The 23,979-nt window shown below is 46.6% G+C and overlaps 1 protein-coding gene across 1 annotated transcript in view; it reads right to left on the bottom strand.

Moving 5' to 3' along the window:
• Positions 1 to 23,979, bottom strand: part of T265_05226 (hypothetical protein) — a gene marked incomplete at both ends in the record, with an annotated part of 81,974 nt that overhangs the window by 41,271 nt on the left and 16,724 nt on the right. The window contains 7 exons of the mRNA XM_009170181.1: positions 1,779 to 1,818; positions 2,126 to 2,241; positions 2,337 to 2,466; positions 9,045 to 9,542; positions 14,142 to 14,317; positions 20,952 to 21,276; positions 22,890 to 23,089. Of these exons, the coding sequence (XP_009168445.1) occupies positions 1,779 to 1,818; positions 2,126 to 2,241; positions 2,337 to 2,466; positions 9,045 to 9,542; positions 14,142 to 14,317; positions 20,952 to 21,276; positions 22,890 to 23,089 (1,485 nt within the window). The remainder of the gene's footprint in view (positions 1 to 1,778; positions 1,819 to 2,125; positions 2,242 to 2,336; positions 2,467 to 9,044; positions 9,543 to 14,141; positions 14,318 to 20,951; positions 21,277 to 22,889; positions 23,090 to 23,979) is intronic.

Genomic DNA, 23,979 nt, shown 5'->3' with positions numbered 1-23,979 from the left:
ACGTACACAATGCGGCAATCACAGTCTGTAAGAAACCGCTATGGTGAGCCAACAGAAGTAAGTCAGTTCTTAAATGGGGAAAAGACAAGCATAAAATCGAGCTATATCGCGACAGCAACTTACCCCCAGTCTCGAATCCACCATTACCAACTTCCCACTGTCTGGCAATACGTCGTAGCAGGTACTATTCGGAAACAGAGTGCTGAACACGTGGTCTTCGTCTGGAAGAGAAAGCAACAATCGATCACAAACAATCGAGGCAAATACATGACGACTTGTCCCGAAGAGGATAATTCAAGGCGAAATATATGCATATTGACAATGACCAATGAACTGTGATCGCCTTTCGGTACATAGCTACCGTACATGAATAACAATGCACTATCAGGTTTTCCAAGCCTGGACAAGAACAGTCGAGAAGCCGGGGTCGGGTTTGAACCAGAGAACACGCTATCGGCAGATCGAGCCGTCTAGACCTCTACTAAATGCGTATAAGGCTTGGGCCTGACAGATACGGCAATGTCACGCAGCCAATGGTGATCCTGCATCAAAGCTATCGCCTTCAATGCGCAGCTCCCCCACACCGGAAAAACAGAAGCATTTAACATCGGCTGGGCCATCGCCTCCAACGAGTGGCTGTCATTCTCTTATTCTCATTCTCCTAGGTGAACGAAACTGTGGCAGCCGGATCCATTTTCTAACTGACCGACTGAGCAAACCTGGGGTGTATGCAAATATGAAAGATGGGTTAATCGATTCGGCCGATCAGATTCGGCATGACTCGTTCTGAATCTGTAGAAGCCGCCACATGTCCTCCCACTCTCTCTGAAGTCCACAGTTCTTTCACGCTTGGGTTGGTAAACAGTGTGTGAGGCAGTGCGAGAAACATGTTCAACTGAACAGTCACTAGCCCAATTATATCGACCAGCTACTGGAGATGTATCTACCTGAATAAGTTCCACGGAAGTGACGTATTCGACCTCAGGTATTCAACCCAGGTAAGTCTACCTCAGAGGCATCAAGCCATTATGTACACATCGATCCAGCCTACAAACACTACCGTTATCGATCTACAGTACGGTATTCGATCGCCCACATGTGCTACTGAAAAACAGATACGTTTCCATAGGCCTTGGAAAAAACGAAATTCAGTTTACTATTACAAAAACATCGCCCAGTATAAACACATCGTTTCCGTTTGAAAACTGTCACGAAGCACACACGAGTGAAACAAAGAAACAATGATTCACCTCAGCTATTCAAGGCAAATCAAATCGAACCTTGAATCACACTGGGACGAGACAAAATAGCTCACGGCCATTCTTTGTCGCCAACATGTTTTGACACCCAACTCGAACGCTTACGAAAATTTATCTGAATGGCTATCCTATGAAACTTAGTCATCAACAGGAGCGCGATTCGCACAATCTTCTCAGCTTTATAACATGACGGTGGTGACCGCCATTGAACGAATTCACTTTGCGTCCCGCGAAGGAGCGTCGTCAGGCAGTCTTGTCACGACGCGCAGAGAGGTCATGAGAGGTCTACAAAGAACAAGATTGTATCGTGATGCTTCACCCAACACTAGATAGCCTCCCAGTCTGATTACAACCAATATTTTGTAGTATTTTGTCCTGATCTCCGACCCTGACCCCCTTGGTGTCAGCTGGTCCTTCAGTTTCGCAGTAAAGCGACCGGTGTGTAGTACATTTCTGCAAGGTGTACAGCGAACAGGACGAGAAAACAAAGCATTGAAAATGATACTGGTTGCGACTTACCAAACTGGCCAAAGGAGCAAGAAATAGACTCTTCTTTCGACTGTGAAAAATGAAAACGATGGCCGTTTAAGGGAGTAACAATAACAAATTTTGAATGGAAAAGTAGCCGGATATTCACTGGGATCAGAAAGGTCGTACTCCGATATAAATACCAGAATGTTTCTATGTGAAACTAATATGTTCCAAGGAGGGAGACACAGCCAAGAATTTCATACACCCTGTTCTATCTAGACGTGAAAAAGAAATGGGCGAGAATTTGCCAGTCATTCTGCCGATTTCTCAATTTCTTCTAACTGACTGAAAAAATCAGAGACCAGATTCGAACGGAACTAAGAAGTCGAACTTACATCGGAATGCGATTTGCTGATAACAAGAAGCCGTTCCGACTCGGACGCCCTTCTGATTCGAACACCAGCGCGTGCTGAGCAGACACTCGAAGCGAAAACCTGTTGCCGGTTTGTAGCTGGAGAAGGAGAAATCAGACAGAGACAAGGAGTCAATCCCTGCATAGGTTGGAGCGCGAAAAGTAAAAAAAAATCAAACCGTCTACCTGCCTACCTGCAAGAATATCAACTGCACCTTGGAATTCTTCCACCGCGGAACAACTGAGACGTGCGCACCCACTGGCAGTACCGAAAAACCCGTCAGAGGACTCGCATCCACTCTCTTCACCATGTGATTGGCTCAACTGCAAGAGATGGAAAAGTCAGAATTGCGTGAATCGGATTCAATCGTACGGGAACCAGGAAAACCTAGCATTCCAGTCCTGGTATGGGATGAAATCCCGTTCAAATGAAAGTACAATGTCTAAAAGCCTTGAAACCGACAGGCGATCAGCACAGATTCCAAACCGTAGTCTTTACAGTCAACATCTTCAGCGCTCACACCTCGTTTGGTTCGGGTGGGGAGTTACACACGGACGCAAAATGAGGCATACTATTAGTCTCTGTAACGTCGTTTCCAACGCAAGTGAACTCAGCTACATCAGCAGAAGCATGTACGACTTCCATCGTCGAAATTCGCACCAGCCCTGTGCGAACAAATGAATAGCCCTACTTCAACACTTCTCATATAAAGGAAGACTTGTCTGGACAGTGCACCGTCCGTTTCTCACTTCTTTACACTAATCAGGTAGGCTTCGTCCCTGAATCTCCGTTAACTTCCAACTTGAACACCAAGCTGTGCGTGTGTTGCATTGTACATTCATTCGCAACTTAACCAGGTGCTGACGGGAGAATCCTGGATCTTTCATTCCTCGTGTTGCAGCGTTCTGACAACGAAACTAGGTATCAACTGTTTCGAACCTGACTGTTCCGGTGGTCAACCTACCCAGGCAGGTTGTATTACATGAGAAAAAAACATCAGAAAACGCACTGGTTTTTGTCTAGACCTAACATAATACTCATAAGATTGCTGGAAAGTCTTGACAACCCACGACCAGTTTCGTCTTTCTTCGAGCTCATCAGGTAGGCACAGTCCCTCAACCGTATGTTGTACTTAAAACTAAACTGCACGAAATTTGTCAACCACAGTCGTTTGTACACAAATCTCTCGCCAATGATGGCCCACCAAATTCGTGTGCACTTATCGATACACTGATTTTTGTTATTGTTGCCACCGATGAGCTGGACGAGAGTTTGTTGTCACAATTTATTGGACCAAAGCATCGTCAAAACTGTCGAGGAGGAGTAAAGCGTTAGTTACATTTACATATGGTCAGGTGTGACTTCGAGACAAAGCGAGTTCAGTTTACACGCTGTGCCACTAAAAACCACTGCTATGCATCACCGCTGAATACCTGCGTTGGTGCCAATCAAGCTGAGTTCGTTAGGGTAGCATGTGATCGAACGCACCTCTCTATCTGTTCCGGTCATCAGGTGACACGAAACATACCTGGACCAAAATAAACTGTGTTGGCAACAACGGCATTTTGCATAATCCAGGGGCCGTACCTGGTCGATATCTGTACGCATTGCCGCTGATTCGATCCGGTGAAGCCTAGCGCGCGTACTTTGTAGTGTACTACTCATAAGGTTGCTGAAAATCCATCCTGAGAACATCATAAACGAGAGATTCAGCTGGGTTCCAGGTGAGTCCCTCGAAAGAACCAAATTAGTTTGCAAATGAGTGTATATTCCCTAGCGCGTACTCTTTGTGCAAGTATTCGTCAGGCTACATCGTGTCCCGAACCTTGGGAGTTCCCACAGGACAGGTTCCCACACTAATCGACATCCGGCGCGTAAACCACGCGTTTCAGACTCTGCGTATTGCATGAGTCAGTCTGTTCTGAGTTGATTTGTTCGTCGCAGACAACTTCAGGGATTCCACTCAAAATCCAGCAACACTGCGTGTGTGTCCGTGTATTCTGCCCCGGCGCAAGCAATCCTAGCAGCGAAATCTAGCTTATGACACGACAAAGGCAGACAGGAGGCGCAAGTTTGCGGGCAATAGTCTAGTGTCATTGTCAAATACGTCTCACCGATGGCAGTACCTTGAATTATTCATACAAATACAGAAATTTATTCATTCAAAAGGCGTTTGACTCAAGCTGGCTACACAAGCAAGGTCTTTGAAGACTAGGATTGAAAATCTTCGTTACCAAGTTAACGATAAATAATAACAGTCGTTCGATTGGAGTATTTTTTCGGTGCGTAGCCACTATACTACCCGGCGGAAGCATAAGGGTTGAGATACTCCCAAGCCTAGAATGGAGCAGTCGAGATGACGGGGTTGGATTCGACGACCGACCTTCCGGTCAGTGAATTTGAGCCCTGGTCACTGAGCTATCTCCTGGATGTTCCAAGAGGCTACTTTGCTTACGAACCAGAGAGAGGCAAACACTCTCAATTGATGCCTATCCCATCTTTCCGGGCTGAGATAACGAGAGCGTTTGAAAATGAACCGAATTTGCTGGACTAACATCCTCGGTTATCCTGACCAGGTTGGGTATCAGTTTGGAGTCTGATATCGGACCATCCGGAATCCCGTTTATGGGATTCAGCCAACTCACAGTTCATGTTTTGGGCTACAGAATCGTCGCGTGCATGTCTAGGAATATTTTCGACACTGTTGTCCAATCACAGCAAAACGGCTATTGTTCATCATCCCATCGCTCTAAACCGTTGTGCGAATAGACAATAATGCTGTGTTACAACACAGAGATCCAGCAACCAAAATCAGAGTCAAAACTGGAGTAGTGCTCCCCATAACATAAGCTTCCCCAGGAGAGATTACTCTCCTACTCGTTTGATGATGGGATTACTGGAAACTATTTGCCGTTGCTTGATATGAGAAAATCCCCAGTGCAATCATGTTTGTCTACCTAATTGTTGGCACAACCAGGAAGAGCCGAATACGATGAGTTCCATAAACAAGAAAACAGAGTTTCTTTTAGGAAAACACGTCATAAGGAGAGTTCTCGACTTTTCTTTCTATGCTGTAACCATATGTGTTCATGGAGAGTGAATCCACTCAGTTGATTCGGACAATCGTCGAATTCATTACCCACCCACCCCCAATTACCAAAGCCTTCTTACTCTCTGATTGAATCCATTTAGAAGTTAAAAAGTCGTGAAGTGGTTTGTTACGAACCAATGTGTACGCACTTTCAGATGTTTGTTTACGCAACCGTACACAAACCCCTTTAGTTTAGCTTTCCAGACACACAGTAATCAGTCGACGTCAATCTGTCAAACAACAAGCCTTGCATTATCCAATGTGAAACAGGTTCGTGTTAGAAAGAGGTCACCTCTCGAAGACTGATTGCCGATAGTTGCGATGCGGGGGAGGAACTCGTTCGTTCGTCTTGCAGACAGGTTAGTGACGGAGTGCTGTATGAAGGCGCGCAAGATTCGATCAGCACTTCGAAAACACAGACTGAGAGTCATGATAACACTTAAGTGGTGGGAATGTAATCCAAATATCAGTAGCGTCGCGGCCGGGCCACTGTCTTGGCGCAATAAACGCTGTCTACGTGCGACTGAAGGGAGTCCCACACTCAAACGTATGCTATCGTCCAAATTCCAGTTAGGAGGATTCACAGGGTAGACGGAAAGCCAGCATGATTATCACATTTTCTGACGAATTTTCCACGGTCCCTTTTTTTGACAAAACTACTTTCTGGACTCAATACCAAAAATAAGAAAAGTTTGGTGGCAGCTGTTGTGTACAACTCGGGGTTTTAGCAGTCTAGGTGTACTCAGTTCGTCGTACTGCGGTCCTGGACTGTCTAAATCTCTGTAATTCAATCAATTTATCAGCTATAAACTGTGGGCTATAGGCACATTGGTTTCGATCGCCGGAAAATGGGAAAGTGGAATATACAACCAAGCCTTGGAGGCGCAGATCCGTCGACTGAATGATACTGGGCACCACAGCAGTGATGTAAATTGGGTCGGATCAATTGGGATCTGTCGTGCTTTTAGTAAAAAAATGATATGATTCGGACATTGACGTCGATATGTAAGGTCAATCAACTAGGTTCGATAGATCGATTAGAGCTTACCGACTGGACACTCTTTGATCAGCCAAAAACCCTACAACGTTCCCATATGAATCCGAAGGTTTACCCAAGGAGATGGATGATACTTTGGTTGCCTCAAGCCTCCGCATCCCTTAGGAACTCTTAGCAATATGATGTCGGGGTCAACTTACTGTTGACTGTTCGGTTTCAAACACCCGCACCATTTTGAACTTCGACTGTTAACCATCTCAATGTCTCTTAAACTGAAAGCATATCATACCCAGTTAGGAAGTGCAGTCAGCACGCTGCGAAATTTCGTTCTGATGGAACGGACTGAATGTTTTGACTCCAGGGTTAGTCAGTCCCTTCAGGAACATTATCGACCTCGTCTTATTCGTTGAGTGTCACTCAGTCCACTTCATCCTTGATTTCACTCACACACTCCAAACTAAACGAGGACACTGGTACACAGACAAAACATTCTATACCTCAGGGATTTCTTCGTTGCTGTTTTCGTCAGATTGGGCACAGGGTGCTGGAAGGTTATCGACATGTTTTATTTTACCTTTTGTCTGCTGATCAGTGCTCAGTACCTGAAGTTTTGTCTGCTGATCAGTGCTCAGTACCTGTTATTTAGTTAAAACAGATCGCAGAGGCTAAAGGGGCTGTAGTTATACACTGGACACTGACATCCGAGATTAAAGCTGACCAGAACAGGGGAAGGAGTATCACTCATTCGGCACAGAGTTGCGGCGACTGAATGATACTAGATCAGATGCGAAGATACCTGTATTTAGTGGCCATTGCTGAGTAGAACTCATCGCATACCTTGGAGTTCTTGTCATATCTATATGGTCGGTTGAACAACAAGGTTTCCAAGATCTACTTCGACGATATCAGCATTTATTTGGGTGACGGATACAATCCTGTGATAAACACGTACTTGTCGTACAGTGGTTGTAGCTGCCACGGTTTCGTTCACCGATGCTTCGGGGAGATGGGGTAAGTAGCTGTGCATTGTAGGCGGGAGCTGATAAATTAGTGCGTAAATACAGCACTGTCAGTGGACTGTTAAGTGGGGGTTTTGGAAAGGAGCTATGCATTGAAGGCAATAGTTTGGATGCAAGAGCACCATTGAGGGCGCGACTGGGCCATGTCTGACAATGTCTCCAACCATTCATGTGGACCGTCTCGGGGTCCCCATCCAGGAAGACGGCAGTGACTAGCGCAGCTGAGTTTGCTGGTAATGGATTTCACACTTCGCTGCCAGGTCATTGTTTGATCGTCTCTGGCTCTCTTCCACCCTTCACGTGATTGTGCGAAAAGAGCCCTTCGGGGAAATCGGTCGACTGGCATACACAGAGCCAGAGCAACCTATTCAGTGTGATCAGTTCATCTATCGACGGTAAGTTATTTCTCCCAAATACCATTCGACGAACTTCAGCACTGCTGGTCTGGTGTTCCATGCTAAGTAGGTTTGTATGAGCTGCTGGGTTTCAATCAGCGTTCTGTCGCCTGGATGTTTACCCTAGGGGGAAATTTGGGACCGACGAAAATCGTTCTTTCGTGCAAGGATTGCTCTCTAAAAAAGAATAACCGTACGAAGTGGAGGTCTTTCTTCGACCTTCCAACCACTGAGTCTCCCCTAAAGGGTACACCGCGTCTGAGAGAAGGTCCAAACAGTAACCTGTTGAGCGGTGACCTGTATGGCTGAATTCAAAACTGTGCAGCAACCCTAATGTGCTACTGGGAGAATAAACGTAACTCCAGGGTGTTATGCACAAGGAACTATGCAGGCAACTTAGTACCACCATCTGTCCTACCCGGACTGGCTTCGCAAAGCCCGGCAGAATTGAGTTGCCAATGCTGAGGCAAATCCTGACAGCCTAACAAGTGAATTCTTTTCGCTCAACCATGCTAGGAAGCCGAGTAAAGGCATTTGTCAACTGAGCGCCTAAACGTGATGGAGGATACTAAACAGTTGTTCTGGTGAGTTTGCTCAAGCTATTCGTTGACGGTCGTTGAGTTGAATACATTCCAACCAGACACCAGACGCTGGAGTATTCCATGAAAAATAAAATAGAATTACTGATGGGGTAGAAGGCTTTGAATGCTACCGCCTGCAATGCGCAGCTGTGGAGTTCATCTCCCCAGACCATCGGTGAACAAAATTGTGGCAGCTGTGCGGTGAGTGGGCGGTTCTTACAGCTGATGATGATGTCACAGGAGGAAGGCCGCTAGAAATCTGAGGAAGTCTCCGACGGCACAGCACCCTAAAAATGAACTATGCTCACCAACGGGACTGGGAAGCATGAATCGCAACAATGCGTTCGGTCAGCGCAAGCGTTCGAGCTTAATTCGTCTTGATGAATCATCTTTAAACTTTAGAACACGTCCGGTGGAGTTTAAAAATGACGGAGAAGGTATGCTTCACTTCTTTATTGATGAAACAGCAAAGCCGGCAGCCACCATGAAGGCATTCATACAGGGATTCGAACCAAGGTTGTTGAAACCAAAGTCTGTGAATGAATCCGCCGGGCTACCCGGGATAAATGGGGGAATTCGGAATTCTTCATAATTAACAGAGAGCCCTTTACGGTGGAGAGAGACTTGTCACTCTAAAGGGGAATCACTCGACAAATTTCGTGATCAGCGGATTTCAGCCCGATTGTTCAAATGCCCTCCAGGGGGAGACCACTGCGTATCACTTTGAAAAGCATTAGGACCCTACATTAGTCTTTAACCATACGGAGAAAATAACGGTTTATCAGAATATCAAAATAACCAGATACTGCGAAACTTACCCATCGAACTCGGTGTAGCTGTTTGCGGTGTCTCCATGAGGACGCTTTCAGTACAGGTGAAATATGAGACCCGTGGATACTGAGCATCGGAATCGGTTGAGAACTGGAAGGCAAAGTGTGGTTGATCACCGGAGAATTTAAGGGCTTCTTGGAGAACTGCAAACAAGCACTAGCAGGTCCGTGTATTTTAGGCAGCCGTCTGGGATCAATCGTGTCAGGGAGGTTGGATCCATTCGGAAGTGTTTCTATCGACCGATTGGAGTCGCCCGGACGTACTGCAACATGTTTGCGTCCATTCGGTGTGGCACTGCGTAAATCAGCCTGGTCTGTGTTGAGATGAGTGGAATTTGACCGCAGACGTCCTAGCAGATCTCGAGCCCACTGAGCTCCGTGCTTAACGCTGTTTCGGCTGTCGGACTTGCCGTTCGCCGCGTCCCGCTCGCAATCAAGGGGATCTTCTTCCACTGACGAATGATTAAACTTGTACAAACGAGAAGCCTGCCAAAGGGATAGACACGTCACATAGATGGTGATTAGGTAAACCCAGTGTCACTTTCCGCTGAAAAGAGAAACACAGGGCTGGTTACATACGACAGGTCATCATGGGTCTCACAAACTACCGTGCTAATTCCGAGCTACCTTTACTGAGCCAACCCCCGCATAATGGTGAGATGTTTCCAGACATTATCACAGAGTCATACGGATTTAACACCATCAAATCTATCCGGCTTGTTGATCAAAGACCCAACTCTGGATTTGTCTCCACATGTACCATCGTGTGAGGAACAATTTGGAGTCCCCGGTGAAAATTGGGTCAAATAAAATTGTTCCATGAATATAGACCGTCAGTCGGATTTGCAATCACTCTCGTGGCACTTTGGATATTGGTACTAAGGCGGCCGACTGCATAAGCTGGGCAAACTGGTTCGATGTAAAATCTAGAAAGGAAGAAAGAAACGTTCAGCTGTAGCACTCTTCAGGTGCCTAACTGCCACCCACCCGAAGNGACTGGGATAATGCCAGGTTGCCCAAGCCTAGACGGAGGAAGTCAAGAGGCAGAGGTCGGCTTCGAACCACGGACCTTCCGGTCAGTAAATTCGCGCTCTAACCAGTTGGGCCACCTTGTGAAATCTATTGGCGACTGAAATCCTATCCAAGCAATATCACATTTCCATCTTCAAAAAGTCGAGGCCACGTCATGTGACACAAACCGATTGATGTGCTCTTTCAGTTTTCATCCTATTTTAAATGGCCAATATTTTAGCCTGAAACCTGATCAGTATACTAAATTTCGGACTCCGGTAGTTGCACGAAACCTGACTAAATGAAGTGGCCTGATTCCCGGCCGTGTTGTTCGGCCCCAGATAATCCACGAAGACATACTTGATCGGAAAGTCTGGGATTCGAACTCACTCATGATCTATTGAGAGGTGGAATTCCGTGCTGTAGCTGAGATATACAGACCCTCTGCAAAGATGTTTCAGCCCCGGATAGGAGCTCAAATACTAGGATTCGGTGGTAGGTGTAGCGGTGTGCCTGCCTGCACTCACACACACCTTTCAATCATGCAGTTCACGTCAGGTTATGCTGTGTCGGCTGGCTCATCGAGTAAGAATTAGTCATGGGATTCGAACTCACTCATGATCTATTGAAGTGTGGGATTCCGTGCTGCATACAGAACCTCTGCAAAGATGTTTCAACCCTGGCTAGGAGTTCGAATATTAGGATTCGGTGGTAGGTGTAGCGGTGTGCCAGCCTGCATTCATATCGGAGACAGCTTCGCACACCTTTCAATCATGCAGTTCACGTTAGGTTATCCGATGTCGGCTGGCTCATCGACTGAGAATCAGTCAGAGTGTAGTAACGGTATTTTTTTCGGCTTAGTTCTCGGTCTGAGCGTCCCAAGCTAACGTTCACGTCAAAAACAACCACCAAAGGTGCACAAGGTACACAAACGCTCAAAACGAAGTCAGGAACACTTGTACACCGCTTTATATATAAAGCGGTAATAACATTCTGGAAATTCTGACGCGTTCTGGACGCGCCATTGGCAACTGGCATTCGGACAATAATGGGTCATGATTGGCTTTGGGATCCAGACTTTCGACCAATCAGATATCGGCTTGACGCCGGGCCGGCAAGCGTCCTGAATTTTTGGCCAATCTTATGTGGGATGGGCTTCTCCACCGTAGCAACACCTGACTGCGAGCGGTAAAGTAAGATCCATGTGGAATTCCGCCTAACACAGAGGGAGGTTGATTTTGTTTGTTTCCAAAGCGGTTGTATGACAGGTAAGTACCAGCTGAATACAATGACAGGTGGATCGCCTCTGAACGCAGTCGTACTGACCACAAAGACAGTTATAATAACACGCGTGGGGAAAGAACTACCCAGGAAGCTTTCTGTTAGATGCTTGCTGAAAGCGAAGGGAGAAGAACATCAAACGAGGCTGACACGCCACTTATGGGACATTTGTTAGGGGCTGCATCTGCAGTACCAGTTGGCCTTGGTTGGAGTCTGTGAGTAGACAGGATACGGATGACTATCAAACAAAACAGTTCTTTCGGTCGTTGGCGCATTTACCCGATTTTTGAAACTACCTTCACAAGCTGGCTCCTTTCGGTTCGTTATCAGGCTATTTTCTGTTGACTAAGACATATTCGCCAAGAGAAGCAGTGAACAGGAGTTCCTCAGCAATGGGCCCGATCTTTCAGAAGCTTTTCTCAGAAATTAGGAGGATGCCTTGATTCGATACTCAAGAAATTCGCAGCCGATCATAGCGAGGCGATTGGAAACTGAACTGTGCTTCCATAGGCACAAAACTCTTCGGTGTAGAGTAGATGGCTGGCGTAGCCAGTCGTCGAGGTAGAGAACTGTCACGTTATTACTTCTTCCAATCCTATATCAAGTGCAAGTAAACACCTACAGATGGCGTGAACGGGGTCATATGATGAACGTGCGCATGATACAGATAACTGACACCCTACTCACATCTCGGTCATGTGACAGGTATACACTCATGTGTCCGTAGATGGGTGTATGGCACGCAAAAAAACATGTGAAATCCAATATGAACATATCCAGTGGACTGGTGAGGATGGTGGTGTCGGAAATGGAGAGCACATAAGACAAGTCCGTCATACCAACACCAAAGCGGATCTCCCGTTGCTCCGAAACCACACCTTTCTTTATGGGAAAATAGCGTCACACGAACCCCTAACACCGTCCCTCAATGGACGCGATGAACACACATAAACTGTTCAGCCGTAACACCCTTACGGTGCCTAGCTGCTATGCCACCCGAAGTTTGCATGAGGGTTGGGATACTGCCACGTTGTCCAAGCCTAGACAGAGGCTGAGGCCGGATTCGAACCACGAACCTTCCGGTCAGTAAATTCGCGTTCTAACCACTTGAGCCATCTCGCCCCCGATGCATACACACGATTTCAGCGTATCGTGGAACAGTAAGCTCCGTGTGTTAACATCAGTCGAAGGACAATTTATGACCAGTAGAAAAAGTAGGGTATTTGTCCGCCTGGATGACCAGTGGTAAAAGGTTGAACGATCGATACAAGCATATACCTTGCTGTCATGGCTTGTCATTCACCGACTTACCGTGCGGCTCCATTTGACACATAGTGATACTGCCCAGTCGCGCCCTCAGTGGTGCTCATGCATTCAAGCTATTGCCTTCAATGCATAGCTCCCTTCCCAGTCCCCCCACTTGACAGTGCCGTATTTATGCACTAATTTATCAGCTCACGCCTCCAACGCGCGGCTACCTACCCTACCTCCCCGAATCATCGGTGAACGGAACTGTGGCAGCTACAACCACTGTACGACAAGTACACGGTTATGACGATGATGATGGTACGCGATTAGGAAAGTGCAACTAACACAAGCCGAAAAACTCTAACACAGAAAAAATCAACTGAGTTATGTCCTATTCAGAATGACCGGGCGATATCTCATCACACAGTGCTTTCAAACACCCACAGAAACCTGATACGCGGTGCACAAACCGGTTCCTTCTCAAAGGAGTTTGATGAGCCGCAAATGTTGATAGCGAAACCGGTTAATATGATGTGTACGTCGCGCCAGGTGCGCGCTAACGCACGAAGCAGAAGATGAATACAAAAAACGCATTGCACTAGTGCATCTAAAATTCGAAACAATGTGTGCTGTATGAATGTTAGATTTATGGACTCTTCGAGACCTAAAGGCCACGCATTTACTTGAGACCGTTTTTTATAACATGCTAGGGCATGCAGACTATAGGAAAATTCTCGGTACCCATCAGTCTAGTAATAAGATTTTCCAACTGTTCCTGGCATCGTTCGAAAGTTCCGAATTTGTCCACACTAACCATTTGACAACGCTGTCGGCACGTGTCGATTCGGTCCCGTACGAACGGATTTGGGCTAGACAAACAACGTCCACCTAGTTTGCAGTCCCAAGTAAACGGCTAGACAACTCACTTTTTTTTAACTGGGTATGCACCGATCGTGCGCTTTTAGGCTGCAATTAAGCAGTATTTGTACTCACAATATCCACAAAAAACGCACCGGTTGTTCCAACTTGTCTCATCGTACGTTCGGGCAGACAGGGCAAGTGAGCGCCTGGACCAACTGCCTGTCGCGCTGGTTTGAACTTGTTACGCGAGGTTTGCTTGTTTCTTTGACCGACGCTTTTACACTAGCCTTACTGTTAACCCAAGGGAAACTACTCGCAGAGGGATTACCCAAACCGTCTTGTCCCAACGATGTGCGCAAAAATCGTGGGTGTGCATGTGCATTGATTTGGTCAGAGACGCACGTAGTTACCCAGTTGGGGTTTTGTGCGCCACCTCCACAAGAACAGCTTCAGTTCCAGACTAACAACAAGTTTGAAGGAAAGAGTTGAGTGCGAACACGAGAGAACAACTGTGCAACATCTGACCTAGTCCAGAGGACGATGTTAGAAAATTAAGGGTTTATCCGGCCACTAGATTACTCAGAAAAACAGTTCAATGACCAAATGGATTCGGACGAATGACTCAACCTGGCTTATCGCGGATCATGTCACAGAAATTGAGTAAGCTAACAAAACAATATTTACATAAGCAGCCCTGGCGTCCGCGGCCTCCAGATGCACCCGAGCTTCCACGTGAAGTAAGGTCTCGGAGACAAAGTGGCAAGCACAACACGGGGATACCTTCCTTCTGGTTCCAGATCCATTGCTTTGTGCTGGATCGCTGACACGTTTACATGGTTGTCGGGCGCCAACATTCCCCCCTGCAAAAGAGAGATAGAGAGATGGTAATACAAGTTGGAAGAGGAATAAAAACACTCCAGTGAGGGATTTGAAGTTTAAATTGTCTGACATTCCGAATTGCCAAATGTAAATGGAGAGGCTCTCGTGTACATCGAAGAGCTTGGTTACCGACTCCTATCACTTTGTGTGGATTGACCTGGAGTGGAAGGACCGGCATCAAACGGTTTTTCGTCATCTTCACGCAAACAGGGAACAGCGGTCTGTAGTTGAAATGCGGCGACTGTATTCACGGCACAAATAGCAAGTAATACACCAGCCGAAAGAAGTACACGANATGTGAAAGCAGGCTGTACACATGCCTGTGTAGACTTGCGCACACTCTCGTCCACTCTCTTTGGTTACTTCATTGGAGGCCTTAGGCGACATCACCTAATCGAGTCTTCAAAACGTACACCAGTACGTCGATCATATGCTTCAATCGAGAATTCAAACCGTGTGTTATGCCAAATGGACTTTTTCGATAAAGAGACCAAGGCCAATTGCACTAGCGAGCGTTAATTGCATCCTGTGTCCTGGAAAAAAGGGACCCTCCCGCGATAGATGAATTGCTCACGCTTCATAGGTTGCGCTGGTAGGCGCATGTAGTCCGCATTCCAGAAGACCGTCGCTCTTTTCGCCCAGCCCTGCGCTGAGTCGAAGCGACCGAGAGATGGACAGTGTATGACGTGGCAACGGAGTAAGAAAACATTGACCAGTAAACTAAGTCGGGCGGGCAATTGCCGCCTCTCTGGATGGGGACCCCGGGACACCAGTGGTTAATGACATTGGCGGAAATGGCCCAACCGCGCAGTCAGTGGCGCTCATGCATTAAAGCTATCGCCTTCAATGCGTAGCTACCCAATGTCCGAACAAACTAAACATGCCTTCGCCTCCAAGGCTTGGTTGGGTGTCTCACTCTCCCGTTTTCCGGTGATCGAAACTGTAGCAGCTGGCACCAATGCGCCTATGGTACACAGCTCTATAGTTGATAAATTGGAATCGAATTAAATTGTGTGCAAGCTCTCGGACTGATTCTGCACTGATCCGATGGGGGTTGAGTTCGCCAGCTCCAAATTCTGTGTAGATAGTGAGCTGACGGTCACGAAAAAATCTGAGAGTATGACTTTCAAATGACATCAACCGACGTACGCCAGAATAGAGTCCAATCGATTCAATTCACCGGAGAATCAGTCAAATTGTCTATAGATTATCGGTACCAGCGCCCCAAGAGTCGACGAATCAAGAGATTCAGGCTTGGCAACCGAAAAAGATACACTCCGTTTTTTATTGTGTCTGTAGCCACAACACGACCTTGAACGAAACAGTCCAGCTAGGCAGGGTGACAAGAGACCGCGTGACAACCTGCGTTGGAATGACTGACCGAAGCTTATGAGCATTTTTAACGAGTCGTTAACGCCTTTGCTAATAATTTAAAATAATGGATGTCCGCAGACCAACACGTAGGAATAATCAGCGAAATACACCAATTTGGTTTTGACGGGAGCCTCACCTGGAACCAACGGAATCTCTCACTTGTGATGTTTTTGAGCAACTGAATGTTCTGTGCCTGGCCGCCTCATTCACGAGAGATTCAGCTGGGTTCCAGATGAGTCTCCAGTCAAAACAGAATTGGTATGCAATTGGGTGCATTTCGCTAATTTCGTGTAATTTGGGTTCGAGTAGAACATAAGGTTGATGGAAGCTCGAGAACTGCGCCTACTTGATGAACCGACCCCAATAAGTGTAAAACCGGCCATGGATATTGAAGGGTTTTCAGCAACCTTATGAGTAGTGTATTACGTCTATGCGGGTAGGAATAGTCTTTCGAGACGCACTTTCACCCACAAGTGCAAACCAAGTTGTTAAATAAAGGTAAGCCACGGACGATAAGAAGGAATGGAAAACACGCGGCCAGCAGGAGAACGCTGGAAGTATCGACCAACCTGGCAACTTCACTTCAAAGAGCTGTACTTGGTTTTCAACAGAAATTCTTGGTTCTCCTGCCATAAATATGGGAGATATGTAAGAGACTTCTCAAGGGTATGAGGCGACTTTGGAAAGACTAATGCTCGGGGCTATTGAATCCTTGTCTCCCTAAGCTTAGTCGAATTGGAGAGGTAGAGACAGCTGGATTGATTCCCAGTGAAACGCGCATTTCTCTCTTATGCTGAGACCGAGTAGAATGAGTGTGCTCACCATTTCACTTGCATCTACACAGCAAACCGGTACAAGTTGATAAGCTAATACTTACACACTCTAGTAGTATTGAGACAGTGGGGGTGAATGAACAAGCAGATTTGTCCATGACCTTGGACTAGAATATCCGTCACCCGGAGGAAAAAAGATCCGGGGCATTGAGACAACGAGTAAATCACGACTAACCACGGTAGCGAATAAGCGAGCGCAAATTGTTGGACAGATACACTTGAGTACAAAAACAGACAACTGGGAGCCCAAAGCACAACACTGATTTACCATAGATTAGGTCGGATTTCAGGTTTCAACCTGTACGTTGTCAGCCTGTAGCCACCCGGTCACCCATATACTTGACTATTCAGCTCACAGTCGCTCACTGGATCGCGAGGCTTGTCTTTTTTCTCATGCCCACAACCACGTCACATTAAGGTGACTCATCAGACGTCGATTTTCTGCACGGCCTAGTGAGCGTAGCAGCTACTCATGTGCTGACACACCCACGTACACGCAAATGGACCTACATATAGGGAAACCGAACCCAGTCAGCACACACAGACGCGCGCGCGCGCAGGGAGCAAGGAGTCAGCCAAACACTCCAAGTCCACGGACAATTATGGAACACGTGTAGCAGCCAAACTGCGGAGAAAACACATTCCCGCCGTCCGGACTTTCACCAAGGGACTCTCGCATACGACAAGTTCCCTTTTGACTTTCTCCACATTTTATATTGCCTTTATTCCACACATGCTGCAAGTCGTTTCTGTAAACTAATGTAAAGACTGTTATTAGTGCATATACCTTCTGATTTGTATTATGGCTATCACCACCTGTGCACTAATAACCCCACACCGAATCATCACTCTGAGTAATCTCTAAGGCGATTCGAACCCGTGACCTAGTTAGTAGCTGAAAATCCTACCATTCAATCATACGTGGCTGGTCAGCATTGTGATCAAAATGCACCCAAACAGGATGTAATACTATCACATTTCAATTCCCCAGTTCATGTCATATGATCCGGTGTTACCCAGTTCGTCGAACGACCAGTACTTGGACGGGAAACCTATCCGACTGGTGTGGAATATTCTCTAATCTGAGCAGCTTACTTACAGTTTGTGGGTAGTAAAGATGGCGAATTTTCAATTCGATCCCGCAAGTAGAGTCAGCCAATCACAAACCAGTGGGCTGGTGCGAATCGCATATTTCAGTTGACCGAGAATCAAAGTAACAAGGGTGTGCGCCAGATACACAGAACACGAGTCAGCACTGTACCGCGTGACCTCCAAGCAAACTGTGTGTGATTCCGGAAAATTCCGAAACGTGCTGTGGGTTATGTTTGCTTCAAATTTGACAGCCACCCACAGAGGGTGGAGTCTGGCTGCGAACGCTGAGGGCACTAAGGACATTTGTTTCGAGTGTGCATCGAAAGTGTAATTTGAGTTCGCTCGAACTGCCAGATAGGAATGAAGATCCAAAGTTCAAAATCCACCCTCATCGTTTGGCTACTCCAGTCTAAGGTTGAGTAGTCTAAGCAACAACAGCCTAACCAAAATGCTCACTTCCAGCAACATGGTGGTCAGGCACGGAACGATTCGATGTGGTTGTGACTCGTTGGCCAGTGGAAGACAATCAGAACACCACCATAGCATATTATTATCAAATATGCATGAACACAAACGTACAGAGTGTCCACGAAACCAGAACACACGTACACGTGTGAGTAGAACCAAGTGCATGATACCAGTGGGAGACTGGAAACGATGTCAAAACGTGTGGTATGTGAGTGCATGACAGTCTGAGTTGGGCTGACCACGATCAGTGCCAACAAACAGGAATGCATCAGTTACACGTGTCACGTGGAAAGAATGTATCATTCCAACCGACGTTGTTGATGGACATTGGTCCCCTACGGTGTTGCGCCTGGAGAGCACTGGAAGATCATGCAAGACGAAATTCATCCTGCTCAAAACTAACGCGAATTTTGACGGGAACAGAAATTGTCTCCCCAGTGCTTCCCCTCGTATTTATGAGCTCATCAGATTAGATTCACCAGGAGTGGTGTAAATGTCCGTCCTACAGATCTTGCAACTACCTACGACTAACTAAAATCAAACACCAGAAAATCAGGTAGCTCCAGTGAGTGCTCGTGGAGTACAGGCAACACGCTCGTCTTGCTTACTAGATAGCCATATTCGGGTACGTCTAAGGATATGAACGGTTAACGAACTTCAACAAGAGCAAAATTGGAGTTAAGAATTCCCCGTCTTTAATGAATAAAATAACTGGGCTAGGACGGCGGGGATGTTCAAACGAGAAAAAAGACAGACCGCTTCTTACAGACAGTCACAACATGATACCACCCAGATCATCTAGGCAGTGAAGCCCTTAAATGGCGGTACATCCTCATTAGGGATCTATCATAGTCCGCCTTGTGTCGTATCCACATCCTGAATTAAGCGGGGATAAATCGTTCAGCTGTAACATCCTTTCGGTGCCTAACAGCCATGCCACCCAAAGGTTACACGAGGGTTGGGATACTGCCAGGTTGCCCAAGCCTAGACAGGGGAAGTTGAGAGGCCGAGGTCAGGTTCGAACCACGGACATACGGTCAGACCTTATCCAAAAACTTCAGTACATATCCGGTCGGGTTCAATTCATCGATGACGTTTATTAGGGTTCAATTTACACCGCATCAGAACTACATAGTAAGACCCTTCCTTATACGATCAGCAGTCTAATTGCGCAGTTGTATCATGTCTGAAAGTGCCTGTGGTGGAGTGTAAGGATAAATTAATCCGATTCAGTTCGGAGAGCGCTGTAAGTTTCACTGCATACATACCGACATCCTTGTGTCGCTCATACTAAAACTCAACACCAAAGGAAGTAGACCGAAAGTCCAACGGACATGTCCAGGCGATCGAAGGCCGCGCTGCCAAGACAACCACCAACTAAAGACACCAAACGCACAACAGTATGTTACTTAGTGTCGCTGTAATCCATCTCCTCAAAAAAGAAGTCTATTGCTTGATCATTGAAGACAACACCAATGCTAAAAGCCTCCGCAATAGTTGATTGACTTGCTATAACAATACGCCCAGTACAAAGGGCAGGATTCCCCAGGGAAACGAATAATATGTCAATAATGATATATCTGAAGAACAGTGCACTTTGCAAACTGCATCCTATCATCAAAATGGACTTCTATGCGTCGGAGGGAAGCTTCGAAACCTCCATGTTAATGGTTCGAGTAGGAGTCCTATCATTTTGCCAAGGGGGCACCATATTGCGGACTTGCTTATTCAAGAACACCATTATCGAGAGGGCCATCTGAGAGCGTCATACGACACCGGAGTTTTGGGTTCTGAACGAGTGTCCGCGTTCAGGGGGATAGCATCAAAATGCACAGCTTGTCGCACGCGCGCTCGGTCGACGAAACCTTGTATACAAATACTATTACCAGAGGCTGCAGCGAATCAAGGTATCCACCCTTTTACCATCGCAGATGTAGACTACTTTAGACCTCCCATGTGACTGCGAAATCCATGTTAATGGTTCGAGTAGGAGTCCTATCATTTTGCCAACGGGGCACCATATTGCGGACTTGAATAATCAATTCAAGAACACCATCTGAGAGCGTCATACGTGCTCAGCTCGATACAGAAAGAGTTTTGGATTCTTTAAGTGTCCGCGGTGCGGCCACGTGATTGCTAACCTCCCCATACAAACTTGTTGACCCGAACAACTGCCCATGTCCCGTCATCACCATCGGACTGTGTAGCAACTCACTGACGCTACGTATTTTTATATTCTCGTTTGTTTGCAAGTAAAGAGGTTTTTCCTCATTTTTATCCGCCTTGTTATTTTTGGAATCACATTACGCATTGTTTACAAATTGTCTACTGACGTTAATATCGGCTTGGTGACAGTAGCCATTCCGACCGCGCACTTAACCGAATCCGACCACTGCCTCTCGAATTCCCCTGTCTAGGGTCGGGCAACCTGGAAGTATCTCATCCCTCGATCATCCTTCTGGTGACATGGTACTTAGGTACGAAAAGAGTGTTACAGTTGAGCGATTTTTTAGAATTTAGATGGAAGTAGGCCACAATAACGCCAACTGAAATTGATTAGCAGCGTATCTAGTCGTGCACGGGGTGGGGAGGATCATGCAGACGCGATACTGGAAGGATAGTCACACTGAGAGTAGCCAGAATCACTTTATTATTCCTCTGCCGTATCAAAGATTGACTATCACTCTGCTTGCGCCGCTTGGTCAATGTGGCCTCGTAGAGATTTCTGTATACTGAAGACTGACAGCCTCCATAGCGAAGCCATGTATAGATGGTTTGTTTAGATGCAAAGATCAGGTCAGGACTGGCCCAGTCAGAGGCAAGCCAATGATTGGCACTAACGACTTACCAGGGGATGTTGGTGATATTGGCCCGGACAGTCCAGCTGTGTTTACTAGCAATTCCTGTCCCTGCGGTATCGGTTCCAACGAGGAAGGCATTGCATGAACAGTTCCGGGGACGGAGCGGGCTAGCATGTCTACCACAACTCCATTTGTTCCCCGGCATCGACTGCGTATGTTGAGCTTGTTAAAGGAACTGGTCAGTGAGGTGTTCCTTGCCGTTGTTGCTGCTGCGGTTGATGCGGTAACCGGCAGAGTGGGTGATAAGGGTGATGAGAAGGGTTCTCCGATTCGCTGAGCACCGGGACTGCTTTGACGCCTAGAACCGTTGTACTAGATTGAGGAGAGAAAGAGAGAGAGAAGAGTGGCTGAACAATCACAGCGACAATAGGAACCGATTGTTAGAGCAGAAGGGGTCGCTTAATTCAGATGAAAAGAAAAAGGCAGTTTATCTCACGGTGAGGCCAGCAAGAGCTCCGGATCAGAGGGAATGGTCGACTAGTTCGGAATGCCTACGTACATAGTGGAAGATGCAACACAGTTCGCTGATCGAGTGAAGCAAAGCAGAGAGGTATTTCTTGGGTAGAGGAGCAATCCAGGCACTCGTGTACAACTTCAAATAGTCACCTCAATTTATATACAGCGCAATCGCTTTTTCCATGCTTGTTTTTGAAGTTGGTAAAACTGTAAGGCAGACATGCGCGCGCACGTATACATGTGTTGTTTTTCTCTAAACTCTGGCCTACAGTAGAGTATCACAGTGGTGTCCAAGAGCTGGAGAAGTCATTGTGCCGTACCCACGCGTCACGTGACCATAGTGCTGTCTGTCCAAAATCGCGTTTGTTGACGCACTCGGAAACGCCTGGATAGGTATCCACTGACGAAAGCAACACCCAGACATCCAACATACTCAAGCACAACGACGCGAAACCATATCCCTCCACAGAACGCGTCTTCCACGTGATTCGCTTAGAGAGCCGGGAGTCATTCATAAACTGTTGAGACCTAAAATGGGGTGCTTCCCCCCTTTGGTGCGCACCCACCAGAATGATCGCGCCAGAAGAGGATGACGACTGCTGAGACGAGAGTTATGTGAGCGCGCAGTCTACAAATCTCGCAACCGATTACAACTAAATGGATTTCCTGTGGTACCTGGTATAGCTTGGTCTCCACACCACTCACAAGACGAATACAAGGTCAACACACTGGAATGTCCTGAGTGTTACGGATTATTTAAAGGTGCGTATATGAAACAAAAATGAAATTGAGGTCAATTTGACAAAATTCAAATCAGTCCAAACCAATGTGACACAATGCAAACAAAATAAATTTGACATAACTATGAGAATAAGGGAACAACCCAGTAATCCAAAGCCGAGGCATTAGGTAACAAGATACTGAAGTTTCCTATAGGTTTGGGCAGTGCTCTCCCGAGGAGACAAGGAGTATTGTCTACCCCTCATACGTCAGCACCATTGCAGAAGTGTTACAAGGGGTCCACGTTGCATCAAATGAAATCTAACACTTTTACAGGGCCAAGATGCCTCGAAGAAAACACACCACTCCACTGTCACATTTACCAGACATTTGCAACGCCAAACCCCACATCCGTCTAATGTTTTTCGGCTTGGAGTTCTGCGCCAAAGGTAGATACTGGTTGTCCTTAACTTATTCTCATGCGAATTCCCCATCATTCGATGACGATGATTGTTCGATTCACAGCATCATTATAAGACGCTTCAGGGAGCAGAAGGGCATACTGAGAAAGATCCTTCAGTCACGTGATCTACAACACTTTTGCATCTAAGCCGTGGACCTCCCTATAGGCTATTCATTCTCAATCTGTTCACACTGAAGGGGAACAGACAGTGACCAAGATAGGCTTCATCCCCGGGAACGACCTGGCTCCAAACGAACAGAACAGCTTGTGGGAAGAGTCAACTTACCTTAGCAGAGATGGGAATAGGCGAATCCGTAGGCAATGACTGATGTCGGAGATTCCGAATTGGTAGATCTGGGGGAGATCCGTTTGGAAGGGGGTTTGAGCAAAAATGATTATTATTATCGGAAGTCATGAAACCGGTTCGATTGGATTCATCCGCGCGTGGGGTACCAGACCGATCGGAGCAGGCAGGAATATGAATAGCTAAAGTGGATTTGGGGTGAAAAAGGATTGATCAATGCATGGTAGTGATGAAACGAAATTGACCATCTAGTTGACAGCGGTTGAACAAATACGCAGGACTAAAAACTTTCGGGACACTCGAAGCCCCACCGGCCACTGATGCGAGAGCGTGAATGTGTCCACCATAGCAGGTTGATATATCACTTTGCGAATTCGAGTTTCACAAATCCCACCCTAAATCTTCCCGGCTCGCTTGAAACCCTTTTTGGATATGTTCCACACATGCAAATTGCGGATACTGTGTCCGCAGAACCATACCTGATTGACATTCAAAATTAGTCCCAGCGCTTGAGAAAAAACGGAAAGACCATACAAGGCTGACACTCGACCGAACCGGGAAAACAAAAGACCGTTAGGAAGCTCTGCTAACTAAAAAATATACATTACACAGGGACGTACGAGGCACTAAGCGAAAAGATGAGTCTACAGTCAGGTGAGTTTTGACCCATTGGTTGAACAAATTGATTTGCATCGATCGACACGAGGCCAGACAGGACCATGTGGTCCTTGAACGAAAAATGGGAGCGGCAAGAAAAGGAGGGCCTTCACAGAATTGGATGCTTGCACGGATTCTCACTCAGCATATCCAGTTTCTGTTGCAAGAAAAAAACTGCCAGCAGGATCATTTTCTCTGCATTTGCTTGCATTCAAAAAGAGGCAGCAACACGAAATGGTGTTCATGTGTTAGATTGATCATCATCATCATCATTGACAGCATGACATCAGTGTTCAACACCGATGCTTCATTGCCGTACAACCATGACTTATTTGAAAGCCTTATTGTAAAGAAAAGAATAAAGGTGGACGGGGAAGGGACTTAGTGCTAGCTTAACACAATCATTCCGAGGTGC

This window comes from Opisthorchis viverrini (genome assembly GCF_000715545.1).
Source record: "Opisthorchis viverrini unplaced genomic scaffold opera_v5_95, whole genome shotgun sequence".
Classification (NCBI taxonomy): Eukaryota; Metazoa; Platyhelminthes; class Trematoda; order Opisthorchiida; family Opisthorchiidae; genus Opisthorchis; species Opisthorchis viverrini.
This window is presented reverse-complemented; position numbering and strand designations above follow the sequence as displayed.